This window comes from Antennarius striatus, chromosome 1 (genome assembly GCF_040054535.1).
Source record: "Antennarius striatus isolate MH-2024 chromosome 1, ASM4005453v1, whole genome shotgun sequence".
Taxonomy (NCBI): Eukaryota; Metazoa; Chordata; class Actinopteri; order Lophiiformes; family Antennariidae; genus Antennarius; species Antennarius striatus.
The window spans coordinates 123,488-148,911 of NC_090776.1; the positions used below are offsets into that span (position 1 = coordinate 123,488).

At 49.6% G+C, this 25,424-nt stretch overlaps 1 protein-coding gene across 5 annotated transcripts; it reads right to left on the reverse strand.

Annotated features, from left to right (window-relative positions):
• Positions 1–1,697: 1,697 nt before the first annotated feature.
• Positions 1,698–25,424, reverse strand: pacsin3 (protein kinase C and casein kinase substrate in neurons 3). 5 transcript variants are annotated; one of them, XM_068339769.1, is made up of 11 exons: positions 24,810–25,423; positions 18,250–18,310; positions 13,546–13,646; positions 13,316–13,472; positions 13,009–13,244; positions 12,683–12,838; positions 12,019–12,194; positions 9,162–9,282; positions 7,858–8,000; positions 3,235–3,398; positions 1,698–3,156 (listed from the first exon to the last, which is right to left on the reverse strand). In XM_068339769.1, exons 3-11 carry the CDS (start codon positions 13,597–13,599, stop codon positions 3,041–3,043), a joined length of 1,323 nt encoding a protein of 440 aa, XP_068195870.1. In that variant the 5' UTR covers positions 13,600–13,646; positions 18,250–18,310; positions 24,810–25,423; the 3' UTR covers positions 1,698–3,040. The 5 variants fall into 5 exon arrangements, with proteins under 5 accessions (XP_068195870.1, XP_068195834.1, XP_068195877.1 ...); XM_068339733.1 differs by having other exon boundaries at positions 24,720–25,423; XM_068339776.1 differs by lacking the exon at positions 18,250–18,310 and having other exon boundaries at positions 24,709–25,424.

The following is a 25,424-nucleotide window of genomic DNA, read 5'->3' on the forward strand; positions in this document are numbered from 1 at the left end:
CACACACACACACACATGCAGACACACACACACACAGACACACACATGCAGACACACACACAAACACACACACACACACACACATGCAGACACACACACACACAATATCACACATACACACATGCAGACACACACACACATGCAGACAAACACAAACACACATGCAGACACACACACACTCACACACACATGCAGACACACACAGACACACACACACACACGCACACACACACACACATGCAGACACACACACACACACATGCAGACACACACTCACACACACACAGAAACACACATGCAGACACAGACACAGACACACACACACACATGCAGACACACACATGCAGACACACACTCACACACACACACACACACACATGCAGACACACACACACACACACACACTCACGCACACACACACACACATGCAGACACACACTCACACACACACAGAAACACACATGCAGACACAGACACAGACACACACACACACATGCAGACACACACATGCAGACACACACACACACACATGCAGACACATACACACACACTCACGCACACACACACACACACATGCAGACACACACACACACTCACGCACACACACACACACATGCAGACACATACACAAACACACACACACACATGCAGACACACACACACACATGCAGACACACACACACACATGCAGACACACACACACACACACACACACATGCAGACACACACACACACACTCACGCACACACACACACACATGCAGACACATACACAAACACACACACACACATGCAGACACACACACACACATGCAGACACACACACACACATGCAGACACACACACACACACACACACATGCAGACACACACACACACACTCACGCACACACACACACACATGCAGACACACACACACACACACACACATGCAGACACACACACACACACTCACGCACACACACACACACATGCAGACACATACACAAACACACACACACACATGTAGACACACACACACACACACACACACACACACACACACACACACACACACACACACACCCACACACACACACACACACACACACACACACACACACACACACACTCTCGAGGGCCATCCTGACCTGTTCTGTCTCCACTGCAGGAGGTCCTGAAGGTTCTGGAGAACCAGGGGAAGGTCTTTGTGGACCCCGGCTCCACTGAGCTGCTGCCCCCCCCCCACCCCCCCAGAGGGAAACGTGCTTCAGTTTCAGCCCCTGAATGCTTGACTGCTGCGTTCTGATTGGCTCCCACCAGCTGTTTTCAGAGACGTCCTGAAGGTGGCGCTGGAGGACACGAGTCGCTCTGCAGCCAGAATGCAGAAAACCACTTCCTGATCGCATTGGAGCTCCGCCCAAAGGTGGGCGGGGCCTCCTGCCACACCACACAGTCACATGTTTAACGCTCTTCCTGCAGGTGGCGCCGGCGGCCGTCCAGGTGATGACCCCCCCTCCAAGAACTCCATGCTGCTGGTGATGGCTGTGAGCATCCTGTTTGGGGGGGGCAAGAGCTTGAGGATGGGGTAGGGGCGCTCCGGGATTGTCTCTGTGCTTCTAAGCTTAAGTAAACAGGAGTGACCCCCCCAGCGAGCTTACAGGTTACCTGATCGATCTATCCCAGATATTGATCACTGCTGGACACAACGGGACAAACAGACCAGACCAAGGTTTTTATTGTGGCTTCAGGACGAACACGTTAGACAGGAAGAAGGTTAGCTCTGTTAGCAACAAACACATTAGCAGGAACCCCCCCAGTTCAGCCCCAACTGTAGGTCTGCTCACTAGACGATGGACCCCCCCTACACCGATGGAACGCTTCACTTCCTTATTCCACCAAACAGAATCAGAGCTCACCTGAACAGCTACACGTGCTAGAATGCTAACTCATGCTTCAGATCAGTGTAGAATCTGTTAGCATTAGCTTGCTAGCATGCTAACTCATGCTTCAGATCAGTGTGGAATGTCTGTTAACATTAGCATGCTAGCATGGAGGCTCGGAGTCCAGCGGCATTGGGGTGAAAATGAAACCCAGATGTTGCAGTTGGGGCTGAACTGGGACCAGTGAGATCCACACCTGAGGGGTGGGGCCTCTAGGCCCCGCCCCTCAGACCCCGCCCCTCACAATGAAGGATTCCGACATTAAAGGAAATAAATGACAATCGACTGTAAAAACGTTTACAAAAATTCCAAAAGGAACAGAAAGAAACTTCCTGATCAGAATCAGCTGATCGCTAAAAACAACTAAAACATTAAAAGGTTCAAAAGAACAGGAAGTGAAGTCAGTATCGGGGGGGGGGGGCATTTGACAGCCAATCAGAGGGAACCCTCCAGACACTGAGGTCCAACTGGGTTCACATTGACACGGCGCCAGTTCCTCGTAGGCCAGCTGCTAACGGATAATGGCTAACGACTAGCAGCTAACGGCTAACTGCCACGGACGATCCAGACGTTAATTTATCGCAGTTCGTTCAGTGAAACTACGTCTGACCCGTTAACTCACTTCTCAACTCACTTTCTGGCCACAACTGAAACCTGAACGTCTCTCAGTGTTCTGTCCGTGAATACACAATTAGCAGGTTAGCTAAGCCTAAAACTGATCAGAGCTAACAAAGCTAACACATCTAGCCTTCACCGTTAGCATTGCTAGCATTACATGTTGGCTAAACGCATGTTTTCTATTCTAAACGCAACAAGGAAGAAAGCAGCCAATCCTGTGGCTCGCTTGAATAACTGAAACATTCTAGCCAATCACGGTCAGCCATGGAGGTCGTTGCTCCTCCCACCTGGCCTCCAGACCTGCTTTAGCCTCTTTGAGGATTTTCTTTACTGAAAACGATGGTGGTGAGCAGAAAACAAAAACCGCCCCCCCCCAGCAGGTTTAAATGAAACTGAAACAGAAAAGAAACGGCTCAGCGAGGAGGGGGCGCCAGCGGCCCCCAGCCGTGTGCGTCCCAGGAGGGCGTGTCCACGCCGGTGCCAGCAGCCATTGGCTGGGCCATCAGGATGCCACCACCTCCACGTAGTTGGCGGGGTAGAGGCCGGTCTGGCCCCCCCCCAGACGCCCCCGACACCAGCCCTGCTCGTCTTCCTCACTCAGCTTCAGCAGCTCCTCGCCTGCAGGGACCAATCAGAGCCAGCGTCAGGCAGGAGCAGAAGCATCAGCTCACGTCCACCCCCCAGTGATGCTCGTACCTGCGCTGAAGCTGAGCTCGTCCGCCTCCTGGCCCGTGTAGTCGTAGAGCGCTCGGACCCGCACCCCCCCCTCCTGGCGCTCCTCGTCCTCCCCAACGCCGTTCACCTCCAGCACCTTCTTGGGACTGTCGTCGTCCGACCAGTCGGAGGAATAGTCCCTCCCCCTGAGGAGAGACGGGCCAGTGATTAGAGCTCCGCCCACCAGGTGCTGACATCACACGTGACTGCGTGTCTCTGAGCAGCTCTTCATCGTCTCCTGGAGGCCACAGGCGCAGCTGGAGGACACCTGTCCAGGTGGACGTGTCTGATCACTAGTGTCCCCTCAGCCCAGACGTCCCTCACATCTGAGGAGCTGAAGCCTTCACACCTGTCCGTCGTCACTAGAGCCTTCACACCTGTCCGTCGTCACTAGAGCCTTCACACCTGTCCGTCGTCACTAAAGCCTTCACACCTGTCCGTCGTCACTAGAGCCTTCACACCTGTCCGTCGTCACTAAAGCCTTCACACCTGTCCGTCGTCACTAAAGCCTTCACACCTGTCCGTCGTCACTGGAGCCTTCACACCTGTCCGTCGTCACTAGCGCCTTCACACCTGTCCGTCGTCACTGGAGCCTTCACACCTGTCCGTCGTCACTAAAGCCTTCACACCTGTCCGTCGTCACTGGAGCCTTCACACCTGTCCGTCGTCACTAGCGCCTTCACACCTGTCCGTCGTCACTAGAGCCTTCACACCTGTCCGTCGTCACTAAAGCCTTCACACCTGTCCGTCGTCACTGGAGCCTTCACACCTGTCCGTCGTCACTAGAGCCTTCACACCTGTCCGTCGTCACTAGAGCCTTCACACCTGTCCGTCGTCACTAAAGCCTTCACACCTGTCCGTCGTCACTAGAGCCTTCACACCTGTCCGTCGTCACTAAAGCCTTCACACCTGTCCGTCGTCACTAAAGCCTTCACACCTGTCCGTCGTCACTGGAGCCTTCACACCTGTCCGTCGTCACTAGCGCCTTCACACCTGTCCGTCGTCACTGGAGCCTTCACACCTGTCCGTCGTCACTAAAGCCTTCACACCTGTCCGTCGTCACTGGAGCCTTCACACCTGTCCGTCGTCACTAGCGCCTTCACACCTGTCCGTCGTCACTAGAGCCTTCACACCTGTCCGTCGTCACTAAAGCCTTCACACCTGTCCGTCGTCACTGGAGCCTTCACACCTGTCCGTCGTCACTAAAGCCTTCACACCTGTCCGTCGTCACTGGAGCCTTCACACCTGTCCGTCGTCACTAAAGCCTTCACACCTGTCCGTCGTCACTAGAGCCTTCACACCTGTCCGTCGTCACTAAAGCCTTCACACCTGTCCGTCGTCACTGGAGCCTTCACACCTGTCCGTCGTCACTAGAGCCTTCACACCTGTCCGTCGTCACTAGAGCCTTCACACCTGTCCGTCGTCACTAAAGCCTTCACACCTGTCCGTCGTCACTAGAGCCTTCACACCTGTCCGTCGTCACTAAAGCCTTCACACCTGTCCGTCGTCACTAAAGCCTTCACACCTGTCCGTCGTCACTGGAGCCTTCACACCTGTCCGTCGTCACTAGCGCCTTCACACCTGTCCGTCGTCACTGGAGCCTTCACACCTGTCCGTCGTCACTAAAGCCTTCACACCTGTCCGTCGTCACTGGAGCCTTCACACCTGTCCGTCGTCACTAGCGCCTTCACACCTGTCCGTCGTCACTAGAGCCTTCACACCTGTCCGTTGTCACTAAAGCCTTCACACCTGTCCGTCGTCACTGGAGCCTTCACACCTGTCCGTCGTCACTAAAGCCTTCACACCTGTCCGTCGTCACTGGAGCCTTCACACCTGTCCGTCGTCACTAAAGCCTTCACACCTGTCCGTCGTCACTGGAGCCTTCACACCTGTCCGTCGTCACTAGAGCCTTCACACCTGTCCGTCGTCACTAAAGCCTTCACACCTGTCCGTCGTCACTAGAGCCTTCACACCTGTCCGTCGTCACTAAAGCCTTCACACCTGTCCGTCGTCACTAAAGCCTTCACACCTGTCCGTCGTCACTAAAGCCTTCACACCTGTCCGTCGTCACTGGAGCCTTCACACCTGTCCGTCGTCACTGGAGCCTTCACACCTGTCCGTCGTCACTGGAGCCTTCACACCTGTCCGTCGTCACTGGAGCCTTCACACCTGTCCGTCGTCACTGGAGCCTTCACACCTGTCCGTCGTCACTAAAGCCTTCACACCTGTCCGTCGTCACTGGAGCCTTCACACCTGTCCGTCGTCACTAGCGCCTTCACACCTGTCCGTCGTCACTAGAGCCTTCACACCTGTCCGTCATCACTAAGGCCTTCACACCTGTCCGTCGTCACTGGAGCCTTCACACCTGTCCGTCGTCACTGGAGCCTTCACACCTGTCCGTCGTCACTGGAGCCTTCACACCTGTCCGTCGTCACTAGCGCCTTCACACCTGTCCGTCGTCACTGGAGCCTTCACACCTGTCCGTCGTCACTAGCGCCTTCACACCTGTCCGTCGTCACTAGAGCCTTCACACCTGTCCGTCGTCACTAAAGCCTTCACACCTGTCCGTCGTCACTAAAGCCTTCACACCTGTCCGTCGTCACTAAAGCCTTCACACCTGTCCGTCGTCACTGGAGCCTTCACACCTGTCCGTCGTCACTAGAGCCTTCACACCTGTCCGTCGTCACTAAAGCCTTCACACCTGTCCGTCGTCACTAGAGCCTTCACACCTGTCCGTCGTCACTAAAGCCTTCACACCTGTCCGTCGTCACTGGAGCCTTCACACCTGTCCGTCGTCACTGGAGCCTTCACACCTGTCCGTCGTCACTAAAGCCTTCACACCTGTCCGTCGTCACTGGAGCCTTCACACCTGTCCGTCGTCACTAAAGCCTTCACACCTGTCCGTCGTCACTAAAGCCTTCACACCTGTCCGTCGTCACTAAAGCCTTCACACCTGTCCGTCGTCACTAGAGCCTTCACACCTGTCCGTCGTCACTAGAGCCTTCACACCTGTCCGTCGTCACTAGAGCCTTCACACCTGTCCGTCGTCACTAGAGCCTTCACACCTGTCCGTCGTCACTAGAGCCTTCACACCTGTCCGTCGTCACTAGAGCCTTCACACCTGTCCGTCGTCACTAAAGCCTTCACACCTGTCCGTCGTCACTAGAGCCTTCACACCTGTCTGTCCTCACTAAAGCCTTCACACCTGTCCGTCGTCACTAAAGCCTTCACACCTGTCCGTCGTCACTAGAGCCTTCACACCTGTCCGTCGTCACTAAAGCCTTCACACCTGTCCGTCGTCACTAAAGCCTTCACACCTGTCCGTCGTCACTGGAGCCTTCACACCTGTCCGTCGTCACTGGAGCCTTCACACCTGTCCGTTGTCACTAAAGCCTTCACACCTGTCCGTCGTCACTGGAGCCTTCACACCTGTCCGTCGTCACTAAAGCCTTCACACCTGTCCGTCGTCACTAAAGCCTTCACACCTGTCCGTCGTCACTAAAGCCTTCACATCTGTCCGTCGTCACTAGAGCCTTCACACCTGTCCGTCGTCACTAGAGCCTTCACACCTGTCCGTCGTCACTAGAGCCTTCACACCTGTCCGTCGTCACTAGAGCCTTCACACCTGTCCGTCGTCACTAGAGCCTTCACACCTGTCCGTCGTCACTAGAGCCTTCACACCTGTCCGTCGTCACTAAAGCCTTCACACCTGTCCGTCGTCACTAGAGCCTTCACACCTGTCCGTCCTCACTAAAGCCTTCACACCTGTCCGTCGTCACTAAAGCCTTCACACCTGTCCGTCGTCACTAGAGCCTTCACACCTGTCCGTCGTCACTAAAGCCTTCACACCTGTCCGTCGTCACTAGAGCCTTCACACCTGTCCGTCGTCACTAAAGCCTTCACACCTGTCCGTCCTCACTAAAGCCTTCACACCTGTCCGTCCTCACTAAAGCCTTCACACCTGTCCGTCGTCACTAAAGCCTTCACACCTGTCCGTCGTCACTAAAGCCTTCACACCTGTCCGTCGTCACTAAAGCCTTCACACCTGTCCGTCGTCACTAAAGCCTTCACACCTGTCCGTCGTCACTAAAGCCTTCACACCTGTCCGTCGTCACTAGAGCCTTCACACCTGTCCGTCATCAGTAAAGTCTTCACACCTGTCCGTCGTCACTAAAGCCTTCACACCTGTCCGTCATCACTAAAGCCTTCACACCTGTCCGTCATCAGTAAAGTCTTCACACCTGTCCGTCATCACTAGAGCCTTCACACCTGTCCGTCATCACTAGAGCCTTCACACCTGTCCGTCATCACTAAAGCCTTCACACCTGTCCGTCGTCACTAAAGCCTTCACACCTGTCCGTCGTCACTAGAGCCTTCACACCTGTCCGTCGTCATTAAAGCCTTCACACCTGTCCGTCGTCACTAAAGCCTTCACACCTGTCCGTCGTCACTAGAGCCTTCACACCTGTCCGTCATCAGTAAAGTCTTCACACCTGTCCGTCATCACTAGAGCCTTCACACCTGTCCGTCATCACTAAAGCCTTCACACCTGTCCGTCATCACTAGAGCCTTCACACCTGTCCGTCATCACTAAAGCCTTCCCACCTGCCCGTCGTCACGGTGATGGGACTCGGCGGCACGCCGTCTCCCCCTGAGGACACGATGTTTGTCAGGGTGACCACGTTGTCCTCTGAGCGTCCGCCTCGCTCCTTCCTGCTGATGGAGCGACTCGCCTCCGGGGACCACTCCTTCACACACAGAGGTCATGTGATCAGAACATCATGTGATCAGAACATCATGTGACCAGACCACAGGACAATGAGAACACGTGATCAGCACAAACTGTTTCATGTTTCATTCAAGTGGTGTTTGTGTTTTCTGGATTAGATTAAAAAATTCAGACGAAAGTGAAACATGTTAAAAAAGAGCTGGCAGCATCCGACGGAGCATCCCACAGCATCCGACGGAGCATCCCACAGCATCCGACGGAGCATCCCACAGCATCCGACGGAGCATCCCACAGCATCTGATGGAGCATCCGACAGCATCCGACGGACAATCTGACCATGAACCACACTGCTCCTGGTGTCTGCTACCTACTTCCACGTGTGTGTGTGTGTGTGTGTGTGTGTGTGTGTGTGTGTGTGTGTGTGTGTGTGTGTGTGTGTGTGTGTGTGTGTGTGTGTGTGTGGACAATGGCTCTCTGTCTTTGTGCTGATTCCAGGAGATTCCTGAGAGGACAGAGGAGACGATCTCCGCCTGATTTCCCAGAGTTCTTTTCAGCGCTTCAGACTACCCCTTAGCCCCCCCTGACGTCCTCGTCTCACTACAGCTGTCCTTCCCGTTCTGTGTTGGGGGGTTAAAGCTGAAGTCTGACAGCCTGTATGGTTTAAATGTCAACTGTTGAACGACTTGAAATGTGAGGACCCAAATCTGATCACACACACACACACACACACACACACACACACACACACACACACACACACACACACACACACACACACACCTATTTTCTAACTCTTCCAGACACAAACAAGAAGAACACAACAACAACAAACAGGAAGGAAGCCTTGAAGACCTCGGTGACCTCCCGAAGCTCGGATGAATCCATGAGGTCAGTCAAACGGTCTGATGATGTCATCGTGAGCCGGTGCTTCATCACGCCACGCTGAGGAAGAGGCAGCTGCAGCGACATGAAGACCTTCAGAACGCTCACGTGTGTGTGTGTGTGTGTGTTCACACATTCCTGGACCCACTCAGAGCTCACCGTCACACTACGAGGCTTTCACTCGAGGCCTTTTTAATATTCAGAGCTGCAGCCTCGATTCCAGCAGCATGAATGAACGAGGCTGTAAACATAGAGCCATTGTGTGTGTGTGTGTGTGTGTGTGTGTGTGTGTTCACACCTCAAACTGGGGCCAGTTCATGCACATGCCGGGTCCATGGGTGTTCCTCCACCACCTCAGGTCTTCAGTGTCGTTGGCTGCCTGGATGGTGTGACCCAGGTCACGGTGCAGACTGGAGAACCTGTGGACCAACAGACGTCAGTCGTCTCAGACATATTACTGAGATATTACTACAGATATTACTACAGTTATTACTACAGATGTTAACCCCTCAAGCCCTGACCTATTTTGGCCGTTTTTTGGTACTTCTGATATTTGTCTCTATTACCACATTAAAATGATTTAACATACCCATGCTTGGTATGTTTATCTTCAGCACAACTTCAGCTACATGAAGATAGTTTTTATTTCCATATAACTTACTATACTGACATATTGGGGCAAAATACACACACAGTCAAATTCGGATGGAAAAATATTATGTAATTGCACATAAAAACCACAAACATGCTGATCAAATTCATTTTGAACACTAGAAAGGTTGCCATAGGCTTCTAACATAATTCTATAGTTTGTGTCATTTGTGCCACTCTTCAGAGGAGTTTTTTGGGCCCAAATAGACACACAGTCAAATTCGAAAATGGAACAAATTGTATTTTATTGTACATAAAAACCCCAAAAAATGCTCATTGAATTTGATTTTGAACTCAAAAAAGGTTTCCATAGACTTCTAACATTACTATATATATGTATATGTAGTTTGTGTCACTGGGGCTACTCTTCAGAGGAGTTTTTCATAGGAAGAATATGCGCACGTTTCATGCGTAAATCGTGCGCGTAATCGTTTGCGTCATTCAGACGTTTGCGTCACATGACAAGATGCACCAATAGCGGTACGTGTTTGCATCACATGACAAGCATGTACGAATCGCGAAACATGTTTACATCACGTGAAGCACTTGTATAATGGCGACTACATGGAGAGAAACACGGCGTCGGCCGCCTGTGGAGAAGGAGCGCTTTGACGCGCTTTTCTCTGATCAAATGTAAACGATCATCTCTCCGGTTTTCCGGGTCAATCGGCTCCAAATAAAAACCGGAACAAAGTTTCACATCTATACTGTCACGGAAACATGACCGCAGCAACCCACAAGACAGACCTCATTAGTTAAGAAGGGTTTAAAAACACCATGCGCTCTGATCACGACGCCGTGATCATCGGGCTTTTTAATACAGTTGTTACTACAGGTGTTACTACAGGTGTTACTACAGGTGTTACTACAAGTGTTACTACAGGTGTTACTATAGATGTTACTACAGATGTTACTACAGATGTTACTGCAGATATTACTACTGATATATTACGACAGATGTTACGACAGATATTATTGCAGATATTACTGAGATATTACTACAGATATTACTACATATGTTACTACAGATATTACTGAGATAGTACTACAGATATTAATGAGATATTACTACAGATATTACTACAGATATTACTAGATGTTACTGCAGATGTTACTGCAGATGTTACTACAGATATTAATGAGATGGTACTACAGATATTACTACAGATATTACTGATATATTACTACAGATATTACTACAAATATTACTACAGATATTCCAACAGATATTACTACAGGTATTACTAGAGATATTACTGACAGATATTACTACAGACATTACTGCAGATATTACTATAATTTAATTAATTTCATTTAATTTTTTATTTAATACTGTTATAATCCCCGAAGGGAAATTAAGAAGGTCTGAAAGTCCTCTGGGATGATATCAAGACACGTCTCGCAAACCTACTGAGAGCTATTACTGCATTTATTACTGCAGATATTACTGCAGATATTACTGCAGATATTACTGCAGATAGTACTACAGATATTACTTCAGATTTTAGTGCAGATATTACCGCAGATATTACTGATATATTACTACAGATACTACCATAGATATTAATACAGATGTTACTGCAGACACTACTAGTTATTGCTACAGATATTACTACAGATGTTACTGCAGATGTAACTGCAGATCTTACTGCAGATATTACTACAGATATTACTACAGATATTACTACAGATATTACCACAGATGTTACCGCAGATATTACCGCAGATGTTACCGCAGATGTTACCGGAGATGTTACCACAGATGTTACTACAGGTGTTACTACAGGTGTTACTACAGATGTTACTACAGATATTACTAAATGTGTGTGAAGGTTCTTTGGTTCAGTGTCCACAGGAGAAAATATAAATTAAAGGCAAAGAAAAGTATTCAACTAAAAGCAAAAGTAAAAAAAACTATTACATCTTTATTAATTTCAAAAACAGTTTTTTAAATAACTACCAGGTATTAACATTTCGATAAAACTAATATCTAAACTTTTTTTTTTTTTACTTAAATAGTTATGACGTCATTATTAATAAAATCCTTTAAATTAAGTTTGTTTGGTTTTTATATTGATCTATTGGCTAAACTCATTCCTTGCATCTCTTCTACCGTATATTCTGTTACTACTTCAGGGATGCATAAAGGTCATGTTGGGATACATTCCGTTTACTGAAGCGCATCCCAGGATGCACTGTTTTCTGGAGGTAACATGAACTCTGCGATTGGTTGGTTTTCATGAATGGGCGGGGCTGAGAACAACATCTCTCACTCTGAAGAAAGAAATCACTGATCAAAGATGGACGAAGATCTCATGAGTCTTTACCAAACATGGTTACCATGGAAACAGAGGCTTGTTTAAACAGAGGGGCCAGAGAGTTTTTTATTAACTCTTGTGTAAACACACACACACACACACACTACAGTTCAGCATGCCTTCATTCTGACTCATGCGCCACAGATTTGTGCGTGTGTGTGTGTGTGTGTGTGTCTGTGTGCTCACCCCTCTTTCGTGGACAGATCAAGGTGTGTGTGTATGTCCAGCAAGACTTCTTTAAAGAAGCGTAGCCTCTGGCGCTCGGCATCCTGGGTAAGGTCAAACACCTGCTCCATGTCCTCCATGTAGCGGGGGTTACAGCGGTTCAGGTCCTCCAGGGCTTTGGTGTAGCGCTCCTTCGCCTTCACACACACACACACACACACACACACACACACACGGTGACTCGACCTGTTATTGTATAAATGCTGCCAGTGTCCCTGCTCTGCACTAGAGACACGTGACTTGACCCTGTGAAGGACACGTGACTTGACCCTGCGAAGGTCACGTGACTTGACCCTCTGATGGTCACGTGACTTGACCCTCTGAAGGTCACGTGACTTGACCCTCTGAAGGTCACGTGACTTGACCCTGCGAAGGTCACGTGACTTGACCCTGCGAAGGTCACGTGACTTGACCCTGCGAAGGTCACGTGACTTGACCCTGTGACTTCCTGTTCAGGTTTCTTATTGATCACTTCTGTGTTCAGGTGTTTCGTTCTGAGCAGCAGGAAGAAGACGAGACAAGCCTGATCACGTCTGAACGCCGCACACAGGGGACACACCCAGGCAGGTACGCCCGGGACTGTGTGTGTGTGTGTGTGTGTGTGTGTGTGTGTGTGTGTTTCTACCTTGTCAGCCTCCTGGTTGCAGCGCTCCACCCGGACGGTGAATTTGCGGACTTCTTCCTGAGACTTGGTCGGGTCGGCTTTGGCGTGAGTTTCTCTGTTCATCGCCGTCCACTCCTCCTTCTTGGTCTGATGGTAGCTCTTTTTACTGGACTCCACCTGGACACACACACACACACACACACACACACACACACACACCTCAGCTTCCTGTGAACCAGCAGATGGCACAACAGTTTCCAGTGGAGAAACAGAATAAAATCATATCAGTGTCCTTGAAAGCGTCCGTCCGTCCATCCGTCCATCCGTCCGTCCGTCCTGACCCGTACCTCCTTCAGCTTGCGGACCCAGGGCTTCTGGGCTTTCCGGAAGCCGTCGTCGGCCTCCTTGGTCTCCCTGAATCCTCCCATCATCTGCTTGTGGAAGTTGTCCTTCTGCCAGCTGCGCATCTTGTCGCTGTCCCCCCCCGCCAGGTGCTCCCGCAGCTCCAGGTGCAGGTCGCTGAGGCGGTCGGCCGCCTGCATGAAGGCGTGCCACGCTTTCTCCAGCGTCCCGTACTGCGGACCTGAGGCGGACAGAAGACTTCAGGACAACGTCCGGCCTCGGCCTCGGCGCCGCGGGCCAATCCCAGCTCACCTTTCTCGACCACGCCCCTCCACCTCCTGGCCCAGTCGCTGAGCTGCAGGGCGTAGCTCTTCTCGATCTTCGCCCTCTCCTGGAAGCAGCTGACCAGATCGTTGCACAGCCGGTGGCCGTCGTCGATCCGCCTCACCGTCCTCTTGTAGTTCCCCGGCTGTGGAGGACCGACAGGAAACACGTGACGCTCTGACCGCCACAACCTGACACTCACGTGACGGCTGCTCTACCTCCCAGAAGCTGTCTGAGGTGCCGAGGTCACTGAGGTCTCCACTGGAAGACATGCTGGGGGACGACCTGCAGCACAGAATGATGGCGGCTCCACTAGACACTGAACACACGCACACACACAGACACACAAAGACACAAAGGTCATTGATTACATGTAGCTGGTTCGTGGTGAAGAAATCCACTGTAACGACTGTAGGACCTGTGTGTCGACTGTAAGGACCTGTGTGTCGACTGTAAAACGACCTGTGTGTCGACTGTAAAACGACCTGTGTGTCGACTGTAAAACGACCTGTGTGTCGACTGTAACAACTGTAACAACCCTTGTGTTGACTGTTACAACCTGTGTGTCAACTGACAACCTGTGTGTCGACTGTAACAACATGTGTGTCGATTGTAACAACTCCTGTGTCGACTGTAACGACCCCTGTGTCGACTGTAACAACCCATGTGTCGACTGTAACAACCCGTGTCGACTGTAAAGACTAACAATCCGTGTGTTGACTGTAACGACCCGTGTGTCACTGTAACGGTCCGTGTGTCAACTGTAACGACCTGTGTGTCGACTGTAACAACTGTAACAACCCTTGTGTTGACTGTTACAACCTGTGTGTCAACTGACAACCTGTGTGTCGACTGTAACAACCCGTGTGTCGACTGTACCAACCCGTGTGTCAACTGTGACAACCCGTGTGTCGACTGTAACAACCCGTGTGTCAACTGTGACAACCCGTGTGTCGACTGTAACAATCCGTGTGTCGACTGTATCGACCCGTGTGTCAACTGTAACGGTCCGTGTGTCAACTGTAACGACCTGTGTGTCGACTGTAACAATTGTAACAACCCTTGTGTTGACTGTTACAACCTGTGTGTCAACTGACAACCTGTGTGTCGACTGTAACAACCCATGTGTCGACTGTAACAACCCGTGTGTCGACTGTACCAACCCGTGTGTCAACTGTAACAACCTGTGTGTCGACTGTAACAACCTGTGGGTCGACTGTTACCTGTGTGTCAACTGTAATAAACTGTGTGTCGACTGTAATGACCAACAATCCGTGTGTCGACTGTAACGACCCATGTGTCAACTGTAACGGCCCGTGTGTCGACTGTAACAACCTGTGTGTCGACTGTAACAACTGTAACAACCCGTGTGTTGACTGTTACAACCTTCGTGTCAACTGACAACCTGTGTGTCGACTGTAACAACCTGTGTGTCAACTGTTACGACCTGTGTGTCGACTTTTACGACCTGTGTGTCAACTCTAACAACCTGTGTGTCGACTGTAATAAACTGTGTGTCGACTGTAAAGACTAACAATCCGTGTGTCAACTGTAACGACCCGTGTGTCGACTGTTACAATCTGTGTGTCGACTGTAACAACCTGTGTGTCGACTGTAACAACTGTAACAACCCATGTGTTGACTGTTACAACCTGTGTGTCAACTGACAACCTGTGTGTCAACTCTAACAACCTGTGTGTCGACTGTAATAAACTGTGTGTCGACTGTAAAGACTAACAATCCGTGTGTCGACTGTAACGACCCGTGTGTCAACTGTAACGGCCCGTGTGTCGACTGTAACAACCTGTGTGTCGACTGCAACAACTGTAACAACCCGTGTGTTGACTGTTACAACCTTCGTGTCAACTGACAACCTGTGTGTCGACTGTAACAACCTGTGTGTCAACTGTTACGACCTGTGTGTCGACTTTTACGACCTGTGTGTCAACTCTAACAACCTGTGTGTCGACTGTAATAAACTGTGTGTCGACTGTAAAGACTAACAATCCGTGTGTCAACTGTAACGACCCGTGTGTCGACTGTTACAATCTGTGTGTCGACTGTAACAACCTGTGTGTCGACTGTAACAACTGTAACAACCCATGTGTTGACTGTTACAACCTGTGTGTCAACTGACAACCTGTGTGTCAACTCTAACAACCTGTGTGTCGACTGTAATAAACTGTGTGTCGACTGTAAAGACTAACAATCCGTGTGTCGACTGTAACGACCCGTGTGTCAACTGTAACGGCCCGTGTGTCGACTGTAACAACCTGTGTGTCGACTGCAACAACTGTAACAACCCGTGTGTTGACTGTTACAACCTTCGTGTCAACTGACAACCTGTGTGTCGACTGTAACAACCTGTGTGTCAACTGTTACGACCTGTGTGTCGACTTTTACGACCTGTGTGTCAACTCTAACAACCTGTGTGTCGACTGTAATAAACTGTGTGTCGACTGTAAAGACTAACAATCCGTGTGTCAACTGTAACGACCCGTGTGTCGACTGTTACAATCTGTGTGTCGACTGTAACAACCTGTGTGTCGACTGTAACAACCCGTGTGTCGACTGTTACAACCCGTGTGTCAACTGACAACCATTTCTGTCCAGAAGCTTTGAAATGCTTCTGTGTGAGGAACCCGAACAGCAATGCATTGACATGTTTGGGTTGTAGAAAATTTTCTGTGTTTCCAGACACTGAAGAACCAGTTCCAGTTGCCTGGCAACAGATCTGTGCCCTGGAAGCAAGCAGGTGGTAAATTACCGGAGCTACAGCTGAAGACCTGAAGGAATTCTGCAAAACCAGCGTGGAAACAAACTGGTAACCAGAGTTCAAGGGACGAGCAGCCGCTGGGAGGCGCAGCTTGTTTCTACTGGTTGAACATGTATTTGTGGGTGTGTCTGTTATGTCGCAGGCGACACGTGACGTTCATTATAAGCAAAATGCTAACACCTCTGAGAGCCTGAAGCTAACCTCCTGCAGCCGTCTGAGCTATAACAGGTGTGAACAGCAGCAGGTGTGAACAACAGCAGGTGTGAACAACAGCAGGTGTGAACAACAGCAGGTGTGAACAACAGCAGGTGTGAACAACAGCAGGTGTGAACAACAGCAGGTGTGAACAACAGCAGGTGGGTAGCATGTAAGCTAGCAGTGGAGGTGTGGGATTAACACACACACACACACACACACACACACACACACACACACACACACACACACACACACACACACAGTCATGTACAGACGTCCATCTGGACACTGATAGGACAACCCCTCCTATGTGGGCGGGGCCAGGCCTCTATAGAGTCTCTTTGTTCGAGTCAGAAGAAGCGGCGCTGGGAGCCTTTGTGTGAACGTCACGCCTCAAGTCCACCAATGAAACGCTGTCAGAGACACTCAGTGAGGGAATTCTTCAGAACACAGAACCAGGAAGTCAGAGCAGCGCTAACCGCTGCTAGCATGCTGGAACATGAGGGGAATGAGACCACTGGCTTCTCCAGACTGCCAATTACACCTACTACAGGCTGTGTGTGTGTGTGTGTGTGTGTGTGTGTGTGTGTGTGTGTGTGTGTGTGTGTGTGTGTGTGTGTGTGTGTGTGTGTGTGTGTGTGTGTGTGTGTGTGTGTGTGTGTCAGACGATCTGGGTGTGGCCCATCTAACCCCTTTTGGAGCGTTCCAGATCAACACAACCTACTTTATGTAACGTCTGAAGAGAAACCAAAGTCTGATCTGGATCCAACCCGGTTTGACACCAAATCACACAAACATTGTTGATCCTAGAGGAGGATGGGAGCTGATGTGATAGAACACCAGAATAAAGTTCATTTAGATACAAGTACGTTCCTCCTGTGGGACCAATGGAGGAATATCTTCTCTGAACATCTGAATGCTACATTCAGTCCTGAAGCATCACCAATGTCTGTTTGTAGAGAAAAACTACTAATTTGTTTGAGTAAATCATTTCTGAGTTTTCCAGTTTTGCTGAAACAGGTTTTCCTCCAGAGTGAAAGTGGACCGATCCACTGGTGGAGCAGCTCCAGTGAGCATCACACCAGTGGATTGTGCTGCAGGGCCTGTTCACATTGTTCCATGACTCTGGGTTTCCGTGTCAATCCAAACCGTTCACAATCATCTGGAACCCGACAGAACTCAGAGGCCTACAGACCCCTGATCAGCAGTGGTTGTGGACCAGCAGTGGTTGTGGACCAGCAGTGGTTGTGGACCGGCAGTGGTTGTGGACCAGCAGTGGTTCTGGACCAGCTGTGGACCTGGTTCTGGTCCACATGTTAGTAAAGCAGTGGGTGATGGGAGAGACAGACCGACAGGAGGAGCTTCTAGTTGTTGCTTTATAACTGGGTCAGGCCAGTGAGTGGGGGGGGGGAAGAGGAGGAGGAAGAGGAGGAGGAAGAGGAGGAGGCGGGTCCAGACCTCATCAGCTCCAGTGGAAAGCTCATTAATGTGATTAAAGTGAAGCAGCTCGTCCTGATCTCTGCAGTGATCCTCGGAGGAAAACCAGACTTGTGACAGAACGACCATCTATTTTATTTATCTTATTATTTATGGTAATTTAAACGTCTCTGAACCCCCCCATACTGACATTAAACCATGTGTATCACCTTTAAAACACTTTCAGTGTTTCTCTAACACACAGAAGTGTGCTGCGTTCAGCGAGTCTCTGAACGCAGCACACTTCCTGATGCTGTCAGCCAATAGAAAGCGTCTACAGTGTCACATGACTACCTACTACAAATCATCAATGAGGTGAAGCTGGGCATCTGGAAGCGGGAATGCCCGAGGGATTACTGCAGTGTGTGTGTGTGTGTGTGTGTGTGTGTGTGTGTGTGTGTGTGTGTGTGTATACACACAGGGCAAACCGCAGGACAAACCCAAACCCCCCCAGCAGAGCGACAGAACTCACCTGGTCAGAGGTGAAAGCAGAGGACAGGTGTCCAACAGAAGACCGCCTTTGTCTCCACGGCCTGGAGGGGTGGGGGGCAGAGGAAGACCCCCAGCAGCAGCAGGAAGAGACAGAGAGCTGTGTTAGCGAAGCAGCGAGCAGTAAACCCCCCCTCCCCCCACCCCTCCAGGACTGGGAGGTGGGACATTCTGGGACCACGGAGAAATGCCACAGGAGGGTAGATCAGCAGCCGTCACCCCACACCGCTACAGAAAAGACCCGCCCACTCAGTGGATTAGCATCAGCATTAGCATCAGCATTAGCATTAGCATCAACGTTTAATGACGGCACAGGAAATGTTCTTTGTGCTCCACAAATAAAAGGTTGTTTTCAGAGGTTCTAACCAATCAGCTTTGAGGACACGGTGATGACAGTGATGTGAGCCCACAAAGCACTTCGGACCTCCGGTAGTCCTCAGGCAGACTAATCAAGTACAGAACTTTGGACCAGTTGTTGTTTGCTGTGGCTCAAGCTGGTTACTGGTTAACCAATGACATCACAGCTGGTTGACCAATGACATCACAGCTGCTGCTGACGTGGACCACCCCCGCAAGGTCACCAGAACCGCTTCGACCAACTAGCAGAGGTGGAGAAGAGCCGCCAGGTTGATGAAGACGTTTGTCCTTCATCAAGCTGGTCCCGTAAATGATGAGGTGTGATTGGTCCCATAAATGATGAGGTGTGATTGATCCCGTATATGATGAGGTGTGATTGGTCCCGTAAATGATGAGGTGTGATTGATCCCGTATATGATGAGGTGTGATTGGTCCCGTAAATGATGAGGTGTGATTGATCCCGTATATGATGAGGTGGGATTGGTCCCGTAAATGATGAGGGGTGATTGGTCCCGTAAATGATGAGGGGTGATTGGTCCCGTAAATGATAAGGTGTGATTGGTCCTGTAAATGATGAGGTGTGATTGGTTACCTAAATGTTAACATGTGACTACATCTGCAGCTGGAATTTTGCCTCAGAGTCAGTCAAACTTTGAGCAGCTTGTGTGACAGCAGATCAGCTCAGGCTCCGCCCTGTTCCAGCTCAGGCTCCGCCCTGCTCCAGCTCAGGCTCCGCCCTGCTCCCCACACAGCTACTGCCACCACAACCACATCACTGCGACCACACCCGGCCACACCCACCTCCACCAGTGCTGAGGCTTACAGGAAGGACACTGGATCAGGCTCAGCACAACCAATCACATGTGGCAAAACGAACCCAGAGCCCGCCTCCACTGCGGTTCATCCTCAGCTCCAGGACTGCTAAAGGAAACCAACTCAACCAACGGAACCAACACAACCAATGCAACCAACACAACCAACACAACCAACGCAACCAACACAACCAACACAACCAACGGAACCAACACAACCAACGCAACCAACACAACCAACGCAACCAACGCAACCAACACAACCAACGGAACCAACACAACCAACGCAACCAACGGAACCAACACAACCAACACAACCAACGCAACCAACAGAACCAACGGGACCAACACAACCAACGGAACCAACACAACCAACGCAATCAACGGAACCAACGGAACCAACACAACCAACACAACCAACGCAATCAACGGAACCAACAAAACCAACGGAACCAACACAACCAATGCAACCAACACAACCAACGGAACCAACACAACCAGCACAACCAACGCAACCAGTGGAACCAACATTACCATCACAACCAACGCAACCATTGGAACCAACACAACCAACGGAACCAACACAACCAACACAACCAACGCAACCAACACAACCAACACAGCCAACACAACTAACGGAACCAACACAACCAACGCAACCATTGGAACCAACACAACCAACGCAACGGCACCATTACAACCAACGGAACCAGCGGAACCAACATTACCATCACAACCAACGCAACCATTGGAACCAACACAACCAACACAACCAACGCAACCAACACAACCAACACAGCCAACACAACTAACGGAACCAACACAACCAACGCAACCATTGGAACCAACACAACCAACAGAACCAACGCAACGGCACCATTACAACCAACGGAACCAGTGCAACCAACGCTGGGCTTGCGCTAGCCATCGCCACGTCACCACAGGCAAAGTAAATTGCAGACTGGCCACAAGATTTTTAGCTTGTGTAGCCACAGTGGCGTTCTTATTTTTAGGAAAAAAAGGCTAAAACGTACGCCGCTTTGCTGGACCAACAACGACCCGTCGGAAGCCAGCAGCCCCCCGACAGACTCGACGCTCCAGCGGCCAGACCCACAGCAGTAGGGGTGGGTGGATTGATCCAAATATCGATATTATTGATACGAAGCAAGTACTTAGATCGGATCGATACTACTGTCCTGGGATCGATACTTTGCTCCTCCACCAACTTCCTCAAAGCGCCGCTTCTCTGTGCAAACAGCGCCCTCCCCCCTCTCTCCCATCGCCCCCTGCTGCTCTCTGAGTCTCTGCCTGAGTGACTCAGGTACACCTGTAGCCCCTCCCCCTACCTGGCCACTGGCCTGCTGCATCCTCCGGACAGAGACGAAGGACTCTGGGAGAGGCTTTTCAGCCAAAAACCAACAAGACCCACGTCACCTGTTTTCACATGTAACTGGGGATCAGTTTGAGGAGATGGGTTCAATGGTTCTATGTTCACCCAGTTGTTCACTAAGGCCTACAGCTATCCATTACCCAAGGACTCGATCAATCTATTGATGAATTCTATTACTAAAGTAATCAGATAAAAATACAAGGTTCACAATATGTTATTGATATTGTTATTGATGTGACTGCTTTCCTATTTGGTCTGAATTTTAATGACATAAATAAAAGTTATATAGTGAATGAGAAGAAACACCATTTCCATTAGGGTAATATTTATTGCCCCAAACATGCGTCTCATAATCTCTAACTTTTTGTGAAGCATGTACATTAAAGTGTTAAACAAACGTTAATTCCTGAAATAACATTACGTTACGTCGCTGCGTTCTTTGGTTTGACTCTCTTGACTTTTGTTCTGAGACAGTCGTTGTAGTAGAAGTACTTTATATTATACTGTTAAAGTTTGAATTGTAGTTATTTATTAAAAAATGAAACATTTTTATTGCCTAAAATCTTTGTGCTGTTTTTATCACAATTATAATAAACTAACTCAAGGGGGGGGGCAATTATTCAATGATCTTTACATTTCCAAGCAAAAAGTATCAGTATGGTATCGGTATCGGCCGATACTACCCTGTATTTACTTGGTATCGGATCGATACCAAACTTCACAGTATCGCCCCCCCCCACACAGCAGCTCCCTGGGAGCTCCCCCTATTTCCGTCGGCGCATGCCGATGGAAATAGCCAAAGTGACCCGAACGCTCCCGATCATTAAATATGCACTGGGGTCATGACCTCCTCTCGTCCAATGAACAACAAAAAGATTCTATTTTTACAAGCTGAACCCGTGAATTGGTGTAAGACAAGGAGAGGACCATCAATCAAAAGAATCCAGTGTTTCTAGTAGAGTTTGTGTTAAAGTCCTCATTAATAAACAAATGGTGAATGCTGGGGGGGGGGGTGGAGACAGACCGATCAGAAGGTCAATGAAAGATATGATCAATACTTGTTAGTAGTCTTAGACTTTTGTTCCCTCTGACCAGCAGGAATAACCAGCGATGATGTAAATGTGTTTTCACCTCACTTGATGTTTTATATGTCTTTCTAAATTGAAATGAAAAATCATGTTATTGAATTAAAAAATAAACTAAACTAAACTAAACTCTGACATACCAATGGTGTTGGTGGTGGTCAAAGTTAAATGTCTTCTAGTCTCAGTAAACTACCAGTAAACACTGAGTAATATTTAGTCTGACTGTATCTTCAGAGTGAATGAAGTTTTCAATGGTTGAATCTCACATTCATTCCTGCATCAAGTAGGACAGAAATAAAGAGAGTTCAGCTTCAGCTGCTGGCTTTAGGGGGTTTTTGGAGGGAAACTGAACACAAGATTCTGTCCTCAGAATGCAGGAAAACAACCCCATTTTCTAAAAATTTCCCGGGGGGTGGGGCCACCCGGGGCCCACCCACCCTGTGGGGGGGTGGGAACCAATGCAACCAACAGAACCAACGCAACTAACGCAACTAATGCAATCAACGCAACCAACAGAACCAACACACACAACACAAACAATGCAATCTACACTACCAACACAGCCAACGCAACTAAAGCAACCAACGCAACCAATGGAACCACCTCAAACAACTCAACCAAACCATTAGCACAGACACACGTTAGCACAGACACACGTTAGCACAGACACACGTTAGCACAGACGGAGCTGCTTTGGTTCATTTCTTCCTTGTTTTAATCTTGATGTTTCATTTTGAACAGAAAAGTCTCTTCTAGCACAAACACTAACGTTTGGAACACAAGTTCTTTCTATAGGTTCACATGTTAAATGTGCGCCTACAAGAGGGGGTGGGACTTAACGTTCAGGGTCCACATATGTCATGTTTCCACAACATTCCACTTGCTCTGCAGGTTTTGACGCCTGAAGCGGGGGTTAGTTTCCACCTGCCTGCCCCACCCGGCCCCGGCTGTGAGCTGCTGCTCGTCGTGATTCCTGGAGTTCACCAACGGTTATTTAGTCAGTTTATTTATCTATTTAGTGTTTTATCACCTGGATCTGTTGTGAGACTGTCGGCTGAAGTCAGAAAACAGCAGCTTCCGACCTAAACTAGTTTTCTTTAAATTGTTGTCAAATGCAAACTTAAAACTTGTATTTAAATGAAAGCGAGACAACTTAACGTTATAGAAGGCAGCGACGCCGTTTCTGCTTGTTTTAATCTACATTTAGTGTTTTCTTTTCCACATAACTCTCCTGTCTGTCACCGCGACTCAAACGTGACGCCCCGGCTATGCAGCCATTTGGAACACGCTTCAATCTCATCCACTGTTAGCGTGTTCAGTGCTACCTGCAAACAGTTTGCTAGCATGTTCAGTGCTACCTGTAAACTGTGTTAGCGTGTTCTGTGCGACCTGTAGACAGTTTGCTGCCCTACATTAGCAGACAGGAACCTCTGAGGGATTAGAACACTGCTCACCGGGGAGGATTAGCATCCCAGTCAAACAACACCTGATAGCACAACAGACCAGCCATTAAAAATCCACACGTCCAAAACCTGTCAAGCTAAAGCTAACGGCAGCATCGTCAATGTAAACGGACGTCAAGATGAAAAAAATCTGTATTTTACTCCATGTCTGTTATTTTAACACATTTCACTGTTTAGCATGTTTATACACCTGATGGGAAACACATGATTAGATGTTAGCATGTTTAGACAACACTGGGCTAGCACCAGGAGCTAGTGTGGCTAACCGCTGTGGCTCAGGGTAAAGGAATTGAGTAAGACACAAAAACACACATTCTGTGTCCAAGACAGTGGTGCAGCGGCGTGGGGGGGACACACCCCCTGGGGGGGCCCGGGGGGCCTCCCCCGGGAAATTTTTCAGAAAATGTGGTTGTTGTCCTGCATTCTGAGGGCAAAATCTTGTGTTCAGTTTACCTCCAAAAACATCGCTGGTTATTCCTGCTGGTCAGAGGGAACAAAAGTCTAAGACTACTAACAAGTATTGATAATATCTTTCATTGACCTTCTGATCGGTCTGTCTCCACCCCCCCCCCTCAGCATTCACCATTTGTTTATTAATGAGGACTTTAACACAAACTCTACTAGAAACACTGGATTCTTTTGATCGATGGTCCTCTCCTTGTCTTACACCAATTCACGGGTTCAGTTTGGAAAAAAAACATTTCTGTTTTTCATTGGACGAGAGGTCATGACCCCAGTGCATATTTAATGATCGGGAGCGTTGGGTCACTTTGGCTGTTTCCGTCGGCATGTGGAAATAGCGAAAGCCGCTTGCTAGCGGAAATAGCGAGCGCCGCTAGCAAGCGACAAAGTTGTAAGTTTTAGCCTTTTTTCCGTAAAAATAAGAACGCCACTGTGGCTACACAGGCTAGAAACCTGGTAGCCAACCTGGACCTTACTTGGCCTAAGGCGGAGTGGGGATGGCTGGAGCCAGACCAGCAATATGAAGGATTCTTTACCTAGCTAGTCCTCTGTTTACCTGTGTGAAATAGTTGCAGGTGTAAGATAGAGTAACTAGAGTAACTTGACTAAACTAGAGCAAAGTAGAGTAAACTACGGTAACCTAGAGTAAAATAGAGTAACCTAGATTAAACTAGAGTTAACTAGAGTAACCTAGAGTTAACTAGAGTAAATTAGAATTAACTAGAGTAAATTAGTTAACTAGAGTAAATTAAACTACTGTAACCTAGAGTCAACTAGAGTTAACTAGTACCGGTTGCTAGTTCAGGAGCCCCTGGAGCTGGAGCTCCAGTGAAACCCTCGCTAGGCGTTACTGTTTCGTTACCGTTTCGTTACCGTTTCGTTACCGTTTCGGTCCCGTCGGCTCGAGCAGCTCTCAGGTGAGACCGGACGCAGGTGTTCCTACCGGACGGACCGACGGACAGGTGACTTCTCACCGGGTTCTCTCCCAGCTGGAGGACCGGAACCAGCTCCTCCCGGAGCTCCTTCTTGCCCCCCCGGACGGATACCCCCCCTCACTGATGGCGCACTCCGTTCCTTCACGCGCCCACGAACTGCGACATGTCGCGCGTGTCGTCCCACGTCATCCGTCGCAGCCTGTCGGCTCTTCACACGAGAAGCTCCGACGTGACGTCATCAGCGGCTCCACGGGAACCGGGTGGGGGTTCTCCAGCCGGTGGACGGCTCAGACGGAACCGGGTGGGGGTTCTCCAGCCGGTGGACGGCTCAGACGGAACCGGGTGGGGGTTCTCCAGCCGGTGGACGGCTCAGACGGAACCGGGTGGGGGTTCTCCAGCCGGTGGACGGCTCAGACGGAACCGGGCGGCTATCCGTTCATCCGATTACACGTTAACCCTTCGTGCTCCGCGGGGCCGTGTGCTGCCTTCACGGGCCGTCGGAAACACCGCCGCTGGGACCGGAAACGTCTGTTAGAAACAAGAGGAGTCAACAAAATAAAAGTCCCTGTGAAACGGTGGAGGCGGGACTCACCTGTGTATAAAGTATAATGTATTAAGTATAATGTATAAAGTATAATGTATAAAGTATAATGT

Excerpts from the sequence above, each read along its gene's own strand:
- pacsin3 (XM_068339776.1), bottom strand. The coding sequence starts at position 13,599 with ATGTCTTCCAGTGGAGACCTCAGTGACCTCGGCACCTCAGACAGCTTC. Across the intron at positions 12,839-13,008 it reads GGGTCCGCAAGCTGAAGGAG|GTGGAGTCCAGTAAAAAGAG; the intron begins GTACGGGTCAGG and ends GTGTGTGTCCAG. Across the intron at positions 3,399-7,857 it reads ATCACCGTGACGACGGGCAG|GGGGAGGGACTATTCCTCCG; the intron begins GTGGGAAGGCTT and ends GTCTCTCCTCAG.